A 12,044-nucleotide genomic window follows, 5' to 3' on the forward strand; every position below is an offset into this window, starting at 1 on the left:
TGGGTGAAGAGACCATAAGGGGGAACAGGCGATGCTGGGTGAAGATATGGTAAGGGGGAACAGGCGATGCTAGGTGAAGAGACGGTAAGGGGGAACAGGCGATGTTGGGTGAAGGGATAAGGGGGACCAGGTGACATGGGGTGAAGGGATAAGGGGGACCAGGTGACATGGGGTGAAGGGAGAGTTAGGGGAAACAGGCAATGTGTGTAAGAGACAGTAAGGGGGAACAGGTGAGACAAGGGAAAGAAACCAGAGTCCTAATTCTGCGTCTATGTCCTGTGATCACATGACAGGTAGTACGTGGCAGTGTTGGAGAGGGTGTAAAGGTGTAGTCACCTGGACGTTGCTTGGGATGGAGTGTTTCAGTTATGAAGGGAATGAGGAGTGACGGGGTTCGCTTTCTCAGTGTGCAGGAGGGCGAGAGGGTACCTGATGGAGGAATAGAGATGTCTGAGGGGAGACAGTATAAAGCTTCTCTCCTGAGAAGGAGAAGGGTTATGGGGCACAGAGGAAGGAAGCCCCTACCCAGGAATGCCGCTTGCCTCCATCTTGTTGGCCAGGGTCACGTCTGTGGACCAGACATCATATTGCCAGTTCTTCTGGCCCAGGACGCCGCCCAGCACAGTGCCACTGTGTATCCCGACACGCATGTTCACATCCGTCCTCGTCGTCTCACGCACAGACCTGAAAAACAACTGTGAGAGAGAGAGAGCAAAGGGTGTGCCGGTACCTACCAGCACAGACACAGGCACACATGGACACACACAGGGAGTGTGACCGGTATGTACATACACACGCATCCCGTCACACACACACACACACACACACACTCACATTCACACACACACACACACACACACACACACACACACACACACACTCACACACACACACACACACACACACACTCACACACAGAAACACACACACACACTCACACTCACACACACAGAAACACACACACTCACTCACTCACACACACAGAGAAACACTCACACACACAGAAACACACACACACACTCACACTCACACACACAGAAACACACACACTCACACACACACAGAAACACACTCACACACACAGAAACACACACACTCACACTTACACACTCAGACACTCACATACACAAGGAGACAGACCTACACGGACACACCCACAGAAATACAAATACATGTGGCACACACAGACACATACATGGACAAACCCACAGGCACACACATGGGGGGACATGCATAGATACATACACAGACACACACAAACAGATACAGACACGCACACACAAAAACGGAACACACACACACACACAAACACACACTCTCACGCACACACAGTCCCACACACTCAAACACATAGACACACAGAGTCACACACACTCAGGCACCCAGACACAGAGATGCAGGGGCAGACTAAGACACAGACGAACACAGACACATAGACACACACGCAGAGTCCCATTACCCATGACCAACCCTACTTAAGGAGACAGACAGACACACACACACACACACGCACCCAGAGATAGACACTCACGCACATGGCATGGACGCACACACAATGGATACACTCAGACTCAAACATGGACATGCACACATGCTCCCATCCCCATTAACAAACCTACACACACACACACACACACACACACTCCCATCCCCATGACTAACCCTACTCAGAGGGATACAGACACGCATGCACACACACACACACACACACACACACACACACACACACACACAGACACGCAGGCACAGACACACATACTCGGGCTCACGCATACAGATGCACATCCGCAAAGACACACACACACACACACACACACACACACACACACTTGCATACATAGACAGACAGATACAGACAAACACACGCATGAATACACACAGTCACAGACACATATACATGGGCACGCACACACACACACACACAGACATAAACACACAGATACAGACACACATACATGGGTGCGCGCGCACACACAAACACAGACACACTTACACAGATACACACATGGATGCACACACACACACGCACACAGAAACACAGACACACTTACACAGACACACACACACACATACAGACATTCTTTGGTTGTCCATCGAAATCCGATAACGATGTCCACTCCTTTAACGGTGAGATCTTTGATGACTGGACCCACAAGCTCAGTTGCAGGTGGGACATGTATATGTGGTAGTGGTGGCAACCATGGCTGCATTTCTCCTGGCTCTCTTCTGCTGTCTTCTGGTTGTTCTTTCCATCTCCAGAATACGAACCCCGTCCCTACACAGCTGTTGCCAAGTGGTACGGTCAGCAGCAACCTCCTCCAGGTCCTCGGGTCTGATCTTCCACTTCCTTAAAGCATTCTTCATCTGATCCTTAAGGCGCTTCTTTGGCCCTCCAGCTGAGCGTCAACCATGATGTAGCTGGCCGTATAACACTCTGCGGGGTAGCCGACGTTGGGGCATCCTTATCACATGCCCCAGCTGCTGCAGCTGGCGCTGGGTGATCAGGGCCTCAATACTCCTGCAGTTGGTCTTTACAAGTATTTCAGTGTGAGGCACCTGCTCACACCAGGTAATTCCCAGGATGCGCTGGAGGCAGCTTATGTGGAAGCGCTCCAAGGACTTGATGTGACCCAAGCTTCACAGCTATAAAGGAGGGTGATGACACAGACTGCTTGGTATACAGCGACCATTGTGGAGGGACGAAGGCTCCTGTTCTGAAATACTCTATGCCGAAGTCTCCCAAAGGCAGCTGATGCCTGTTTAATGCGGCTCTGGATGTCATTGTCAATGCCGCTATCCTCAGAGAGAATGCTCCCCAGATATTTGAAAGATGGCACTACTGACAGCTTTTCATCACCAGCAGTGAAGGCAGGTAGAGTGGGTGGGACACTGGTATTCCATTGGCAAACCACTTCTGTCTTGGTGGTATTGACAGTCAGCCCCATCCTGCTGTACGCTCTCACCGCCACAGCAAGGACAGTCTGAAGATCCTCCGGAGTATGGGCCACAAGAGCACAGTCGTCTGCAGACACAGATACACAGGCACACACACAGACACACACACACAGACACAAAAAGATGCACACCTACAAAGAAACACGCAGACACACACGGACACAGACACACACACACATGGACACACACACATACAGCAGACACGCACACACACACACACACACACACACACACGGACGGACGGACACACACATTCAGACAGACAGACATGCACACACAGACTCTCACACACAGAGACACACACACAAACTCAGAGACACAGACACACACACGGACACACACACTCACACAGATGCACAACTGCAAACACACACACACACACACACACACACACAGACGGACACACACACATTCAGACAGACATGCACACACAGACTCTCACACACAGAGACACACACACAAACTCAGACACACAGACACAGACACACACACGGACACACACACACACACACACAGACTCACACAGATGCACACCCGCAAAGACACACAAACACACACACACACACACACACACACACACACACACACACACACACGGATACACTCATACAGACACACGCATACACACAGAGACATACACACACAGACATGGACACACACAGATACACAGACACACATATATACACACACACACATACACATACAGATACACAGACACGCACATGTGCACACACACACAGATACACTGACACAGACACACACACACACGGACACACATGCAAACACTCTCCTATTCCCCATGAGCAACCCAACTCACAGACACACACCCACAGGAGTCCAACTCACACCCAAGACTCTGGGTCAGACTTGGGTAGCTCAGAGGTCAGGGGTCAGGGGTCATACTGGGTTTGCTCTGGGGGTGGAGGGCTGGAATCAGTGGACAGACTGGGGTGGCTCTGATTTCAGGGTGTCGGGATCAGGGATCAGCCTGGGTATGTTCTGTGTCGGAGCCTCACGGGTGGAGATACTCACGAGATGGCATTGACCATGGCAAGACCCATGTGTATGGAGCAAACGGCGTGGTCGGTGCGTGTGTCGGGCAGGCCGCATATGCAGTAGTAACAATCACCGAGGATCTTGATGCGCAGCTGGTGGAACCTCTGCTGAACAGAAAACGGGTCACACATGGCCACCGTCAACCAGAAACTGACAGCCACAGTGGTGCTGAGTGTATCAGGGTGTGTCACTGTCAGGCTGACAGGGCGACTGAGACAGAATGAGTGTGTCAGGGTAACTGTATCCAAATGGGTGTGTCGTTGAGTATGTCTGGATGGGTGCATCAGTGAGTGTGTTGGGGTTGGTCTATCTGTTTGGGTGTATCAGTGAGTGTATGAGAGTGTATATCTGGATGGGTGTATCAAAGAGTGAGTGTGGATGGGTGTATCAATGTGACTGTCGAGAGAGTGGATTCTGATAAGTGTATCCATGAGTGTGTCTGGATGGGTTTGTCAGTGAGTGTGTCAGGCTGAGTGTATCCAGATGGGTGTGTTAGTGAGTGTGTCAGGGTTAGTGTTTCCGGATGGGTGTATCAGTGAGTGCATCAGGGTGAGTGTGTACAGATGGGTGTAGCAGGGAGCGTGTTGGGGGGAGTGTGTCTGGATGGGTTTGTCAGCGAGTGTGTTGGGGTTGGTGTATCCGTTTGGGTGTATTGGATGAGTGTGTCTGAATGAGTGTATCAGTGAGTGTGTCTGAATGAGTATATCAGGGTGAGTGTATGTGGATGGGTGTGTCAGTGAGTGTGTTAATCAGGTTGTATCTTTATGGGTGTATCAGAGACTGTTGGGTGAATGTGTGATGCTGGGTGTATACAGGTGGGTTTATTGGTGAGTTTGGGATCTGTGGGGTGTTACTCACCGCGGCAAGTTTGTCGAAGCCAGCGAAGAGCTCATTGAGCAGTTTGACAAGTTCCTGCGCAGAGCAGCTGGATGAGAGCTGTGTGAAGCCCACGATGTCCGCAAACAGGATACTGACCAAGAGAGGAAGGCAGTCACTCCCTGTCACTTCATTTCCTCTGTCACATCACTGCCATCACTCCATAACACCCCCACTCGCCACATTCTCCATCACTACTATTACTCCACCATGCCCTCCCACTCTGAAACGTCACTACCGTCACTCCGTAACCCCCTCCCACTCTCTGAAATGTCACTACCGTCACTCCTTAACCCCCTCCCACTCTCTGTAACGTCACTACCAAATCACTCCGTAACTTCCCACCACTCTCTGAAATGTCACTACCGTCACTCTGTAACTCCCTCCTACTCTCTGTCACATCACTACCATCACTCCGTAACTTCCCTCCACTCTGTGTCATGTCTCTACCATCACTCAGTAACTACCCACCACTGTCTGTCACATCACTACCATCACTCCGTAACTCCCCATCACTCTCCGTCACGTCACTACCATCACTCTGTAACTTTACTTGGAGATATGTTGGGGTATTTTGACAGTAGGTGCGGAGAGAAGAACAGCAGAGAAGACGTGGAGGATCCCATCTGAAGGAGAGAGCCTACTGTAAGAAGTGCCTCGTGAGGTGCAGGAAAGATCTACCTGTGGTTGATGAGGAGAATTCACCGTCGGTGAGGAAAATGGTACGCTTGGCTACTACAGAAATGTGCACATTCAGACTGCTGTAACTGTAATGGGCCCTTCTATCTTTCTTCTTTCTCTGTTAACTGTTTGATAAAGTTGAAAACTGGTAACTATACGTTCTCTATAATATTATGCTGGTGTACAATCTGTCATTTCTAGGCTACCGATAGTTGTGTACGGTCACTATTTATGGAGCATTCACTCAAACAGAGGTTCACATACTCAGACCATCCTGACACTTGTACGGGGTCTTTCTTTTGTTACATTTAAAATGGCGATTTTGTTATGTTAATCTGGGGAATGCGGCTTTGTTGTGTTTTAACGCTGCAGAGAGTTTGCGCTAACAGTTTGTTTCACTTTAAAATGAGATAACAAGGTTCTATTAGCCAATGGGTGGTTATGTATCGTTCTGTTTTCGGATGCCATGCTGTATGATATGACTGTGGACTGAGTTTTGGCGGGGAGTCGGAGGAGAGACGAGGAGGACGGCGGACGTGCGGAGAGGCTCCGGTCGATCACTCAGGGTGGTCCCGAGCCGTGAGTCGACGGAATTCGGGTGGTCGTCTGACGTCGAATTGAGCTCCAACGGTAGCGCACAAAGAACTTGGACTTTGATAAGTGTTGGCGCCTTTTTTTTTCCATTACTTTCCTCTCTGTATCACATGTATATTTATGTCATAGAATTAGTAATATCTATAAAGTGTATTTGTTAAAATTTACTGGGTGTGCTGGCTGATGATTGATGTTTGTGATTGATTCGGGCGGCGACTGACCCTGAGGGGAGTGTTGAAGCAGGTGCTGGGCGGGATTTCCCCTAGACATACACGAGCCAATATAATGGAACGTTACACACTAATGTTTGGTTGAACCCTAAACCCTGGACGTGCATTGTTGATGAAAGATGGTCTTCACACCACTGAGTCACTTGGGTGTTTGCAGAGTTAGCTAACCAGACAAGTTGTTCTAAAACCCCGATGAGAGGGTTACATAGCTACTGACAAGGCCTCATTTGAAGTACCTTCAGCAGTTCTGGGAAATGTATCTAAGACAGGATATGCTGAAACTGGGGAGGGTTCAAACAAGGCTCATTGAAATGATTCCAGGATTGAAGGATCATAGAGAAAGTGTTTGATGGCTCTGAGCCTGTATTCACTGGAATTCAGAACAATAGGGGAGACCTCATAAAAACCTAGAGAATGGAGAAAAGCATTGATAGAGTGAATATGGAAGGGATGTTTCCTAAGGTGGGAGCGTGTAAGACAAGGGGACACGGACTCAGAATAGAGGGTTGGCTTTTTAGAATAGAGATGAAGAGGAGTTTCATACGCCAGCGAGCGGAGGATCTGTGGAATTCTCTGCCAGAGCAGCTGTGGAGGCCAAGTACTGTACCGTCAGAATGGAGAGACTCATGTCACTGTCCATACCTCCTCCCATACAGTCAGAACCGAGACTCACGTCACTATCCACACCCACTCCCTTACAGTCAAAACTGAGACAAGTCACTGTCCACACCCCCTCTTGTACAGTCAGAACTGAGACTCACGTCACTGTCCACACAACCTCCCCAACAGTCGGAACCGAGACAAGTCACCATCTACACCCCCTTCTGTACAGTCAGAACTGAGACAAGTCACTGTCCACACCCCCCTCGTACAGTCAGAACTGAGACACACATCACTGTCCACACCCCCCTCGTACAGTCAGAACTCACTCACGTCACTGTCCACACAACCTCCCCAACAGTCAGAACCGAGACAAGTCACTATCTACACCCCCTCCCGTACAGTCAGAACCGAGACTCACTTCACTATCCACACCCACTCCCTTACAGTCAAAACTGAGACAAGTCACTGTCCACACCCCCTCTTGTAGTCAGAACTGAGACTCACGTCACTGTCCACACAACCTCCCCAACAGTCAGAACCGAGACAAGTCACTATCTACACCCCCTTCCGTACAGTCAGAACTGAGACTCACGTCACTATCCACACCCACTCCCTTACAGTCAAAACTGAGACAAGTCACTGTCCACACCCCCTCTTGTACAGTCAGAACTGAGACTCACGTCACTGTCCACACAACCTCCCCAACAGTCAGAACCGAAACAAGTCACTGTCTACACCCCCTCCCGTACAGTCAGAACTGAGACAAGTCACTGTCCACAACCCCCTCGTACAGTCAGAACCGAGACTCACATCACTGTCCACACCCCCCTCGTACACTCAGAACTCAGACTCACGTCACTGTCCACACAACCTCCCGTACAGTCAGAACTGAGACAAGTCACTGTCCACACCCCCCTCGTACAGTCAGAACTGAGACACACATCACTGTCCACACCCCCCTCATACAGTCAGAACTGAGACACACATCACTGTCCACACCCCCTCCCGTACACTCAGAACTGAGACTCACATCACTGTCCACACCCCCTCTCGTACAGTCAGAACTGAGACTCACGTCACTCTTCCAGACTCTCTGACCTGACCCTCTCATGTCAGTTCGCGTCCCTCCCTCTCCTGAACACTCTGACCTGACCCTCTCATGTCTCTCTCCCCACTCTCTCTCCGGAACACGCCTACCTGACCCTCTCGTGTCGGTACATGTACATGGTGTTGAATTGTTGTGGTTCTCTCGACTCTCTGTCCTCCTTCATGTCGTTCAGCATTTCGTCGGCGATGTGCTTTGGCAGGATTGACAGGAGGAGGCTCTCCTGGCAAAGGGAAGTGTGTGGTGAGTTGAGAGACTGGCAGAGGAAGCTGGTCACGCCAACGTGAGTGAAAGACCAGCACCATCACAGTCAGAGTCCCTGCCAACTGACCACAGGGAGCACCCACCCTGACCACAGACAGCACCCACCCTGACCACGGACAGCACCCAGACTGACCACGGGGAGCACCTAGACTGACCACGGACAGCACCCACCCTGACCACGGACAGCACCCACCCTGACCACACAAAGTACCCTTGAGCTCTGGGAGGCGGGTCAGTGATGGGGATTTGGTGATGGGGATTCAGTGGGTGGGGGATTCAGTGATGTGGATTCAGTGGGGGATTCGGTGATGGGGATTCGGTGGGTGGGGATTCGGTGATGGGGATTCGGTGGGTGGGGATTCGGTGTTGGGGATTTGGTGACGGGGATTCGGTGGGTGGGGGAGTCGGTGACGGGGATTCGGTGATGGGGATTCGGTGACGGGGAGTCGGTGATGGGGGATTCGGTGATGGGGATTCGGTGGATGGGGAATTCGGTGATGGGGATTCAGTGGATGGGGGATTTGGTGATGGGGATTCGGTGGGTGGGGAGTCGGTGATGGGGATTCGGTGGGTGGGGATTCGGTGATGGGGATTCGGTGGGTGGGGATTCGGTGATGGGGATTCAGTGATGTGGATTCAGTGGGGGATTCGGTGATGGGGATTCGGTGGGTGGGGAGTCGGTGACGGGGATTCGGTGGGTGGGGATTCGGTGATGGGGATTCGGTGGGTGGGGATTCGGTGATGGGGATTCGGTGACGGGGATTCGGTGGGTGGGGGAGTCGGTGACGGGGAGTCGGTGATGGGGGAGTCGGTGACGGGGAGTCGGTGATGGGGGATTCGGTGATGGGGATTCGGTGGATGGGGTATTCGGTGATGGGGATTCAGTGGATGGGGGATTTGGTGATGGGGATTCGGTGGGTGGGGGATTCGGTGGGTGGAGGATTCGGTGATGGGGGATTCGGTGATGGGGATTCGGTGGGTGGGGAATTCGGTGATGGGGATTCGGTGACGGGGAGTCGGTGATGGGGGATTCGGTGATGGGGATTCGGTGGGTGGGGGATTCGGTGATGGGGATTCGGTGGGTGAGGTAGTCGGTGATGGGGGAGTCGGTATGGGGATTCGGTGGGTCGGTGATAGGAGAGAGTTGATATTGGGCCACTGGAAATGGGAGACATAGAAATGGTAGATGAACTTAATGGGTACTTTGCATCAATCTCCACTGTGGAAGATACTAGCAGTGTGCCAGAGGTCTGTGAGTGTCAGGGAGCAGGAGTGAGTGCCATTGCTTTGGAAAGCAAAAAGTGCTAGGCCAGCTCCAAAGTCTTAAGGAGGATAAGTCACCTGGACCAGATTAACTACAACCCAGAGTCCTGAGAGAGGTTGCTGAAGAGATAACGGATGCATTGGTCATGATCTTTCAAGAACCACTTGAATCTGGCATGATCCCAGAGTACTTGAAGATTGCAAATGTCACTCTGCTCTTTAAGGGAGGAAGGCAAAAGAAAGGAAATATATAGGCCAGTTGGTCCCTTATCAGTAGTTGGGAAAGATTTGGTGTCTATTATTAAGGAAGAGGTTTCAGGGTGCTTGGAGACGAATGATAAAATAAGTCAAAGTCAGCATGGTTTCTGTGAAGGGAAATCTTGTCTGACAAATCTGTTAAGAGTTCTTTGAGGAAGTAACAAGCAGGGTGGACAAAGGAGAGGCAGTGGATGTCATTTACTTGGATTTTCAGTTTGATTAGGTGCCTCACATGAGGTTGTTTAACAAGATCAAATCCTGTGGTGATACAGGAAAGATACTGGCATGGATAGAGGAATGGCTGACAGGCAGGAAGCAGCAATTGGGAATAAAAAGGGGCCTTTTCTGGTTGGCTGCAGTGACTAGTGGTGTTCTTCAGGGAACAGTATTGGTAGCACTACCTTTCACATTGTTTGTCAATAATTTGGGTAATGGAATTGATGTCTTTGTGGCAAAGTTTGTGGATGATATGAAGATAGGTGGAGGGATAGGTAGTGCTGAGGAAGCAATGTGATTGTAGCAGGACTTAGACAAACTGGAAGAATGGACAAAAAGTGGCAGATGGAATACAATGTTGGAAAAAGTATGATAATGCATTTTGGTAAAAGGAAAAAATAGTGTGGACTGTTATCTAAATGGGGAGAAGTTTCAAACATCAGAGGTGCAGAGGGACTTAGGAGTCCTCATGCAAGACTCCCAAAAGGTTAATTTACAGGTTGATATGGTAAAGAAGGCAAATGTAATGTTAAACCATAAGACCATAGGAGATAGAAGCGGAATTCGGCCATCTGGCCCATTGAGTCTGCTCCGCCATTCAATCATGGCTGATCATTTTTTTTAATCTCCTGCTCAACCCCAGTTCCCGGCTTTCTCCCCATAACATTTGATGCCATGTCCAATCAAGATCCTGTTCACCTCCGTCTTAGATACACCCAACGACCTGGCCTCCAAGGCTGCATGTGGCAACAAATTCCACAAATTCACCACCCTTTGCCTAAAGAAATTTCTCCAAATTTCTGTTTTGAAAGAGTGCCCCTCTATCCTGAGGCTGTGCCCTTTTGTCCTAGACTCTCCCACCATGGGAAACATCCTTTCCACATCTGCTCTGTCTAGGCCTTTCAACATTCGAAAGGTTTCAATGAGATTCCCCTTCATCCTTTTGAATTCCAGTGAGTACAGACCCAGAGCCATCAAACATTCCTCATACGAATACCCTTTCTTTTCCTGGAATCATCCTTGTGAACCTCCTCTGGACCCTCTCAAATGCCAGCATACCTTTTCTAAGATAAGGGGTCCAAAACTGTTCACAATACTCAAGGTGAGGCCTACCAGTGTCTTATAGAACCTCAGCATCACATCCCTGCTCTTGTATGCTAGACCTCTTGAAATGAATGCTAACGTGGCATTTGCCTTCCTCACTTCTGACTTGATCTGCAAGTTAACCTTCAGGGAGTTCTGCACAAGGATTTCCAAGTCTCTTTGCATCTCATATATTTGGATTTTCTCCCCGTTTAGAAAGTAGTCCATACATTTATTTTTACTACCGAAGTGCACGACCATGCATTTTCCAACAGTGTATTTCATTTGCCACTTTCTTGCTCTTTCTCCTCATCTGTCTGTCCTTCTGTTTCATCAACACTACCTGCCTCTCCTGGCTTTTTCGTGTGGTTTAGCCTCTAAGCCCGGCGGAACTGTTTCTACTGACAGGAGAAGGGGAGAAGGCAGGTCCTGGCACCTTAAAACCAGTGGTACGGGTAGATGGAGCTCGTCAGCCTGGGAAGGCAGTCCATCTAAGAGAGGGAAAACTCTGATTTCAAACCTCTGCTGCCTTGCGGCCATACCCACTGATGGGAAAGGCTACGGGAGTAAACCCTGAGGACAAATCTGGAGCTGGAGTCCGTAAGGCAGTCTGACGTTGCCTTCAACCTCGTTCTGGCACTCCTGTGACGACACTGGTGCCAAGCTGTATCAGCCCTTGCCCCTCCCTTGGACAACACCGGTGTCGTTGCTGCATGGGCAACTGCCGGTCTTCCATACAACCTTGCCCAGGCCTGCGCCCTGGAGAGGACATAGCAAGGTTTTCCAGACGCAGATCCATGGTCTCGCGAGAGGTGGTGCCCCTCCACCAATCTTTGTATCATCTTCAAACTTGGCAACAA

The 12,044-nt window shown here is 50.2% G+C and overlaps 1 protein-coding gene across 3 annotated transcripts in view; it reads right to left on the reverse strand.

Moving 5' to 3' along the window:
- The window catches only part of adcy3a (adenylate cyclase 3a), a 143,436-nt gene that overhangs the window by 100,898 nt on the left and 30,494 nt on the right, over positions 1–12,044 (reverse strand). For all 3 annotated transcript variants that reach the window (XM_063055376.1, XM_063055377.1, XM_063055375.1), the window contains exons 3-6: positions 8,193–8,323; positions 4,870–4,981; positions 3,988–4,115; positions 526–684 (exon numbers count right to left, since the gene is read on the reverse strand). In XM_063055376.1, coding sequence (XP_062911446.1) covers positions 526–684; positions 3,988–4,115; positions 4,870–4,981; positions 8,193–8,323 — 530 coding nt within the window. The remainder of the gene's footprint in view (positions 1–525; positions 685–3,987; positions 4,116–4,869; positions 4,982–8,192; positions 8,324–12,044) is intronic.

The sequence above is a fragment of the Mobula hypostoma genome, chromosome 8, assembly GCF_963921235.1.
Source record: "Mobula hypostoma chromosome 8, sMobHyp1.1, whole genome shotgun sequence".
NCBI classification, from domain to species: domain Eukaryota; kingdom Metazoa; phylum Chordata; class Chondrichthyes; order Myliobatiformes; family Myliobatidae; genus Mobula; species Mobula hypostoma.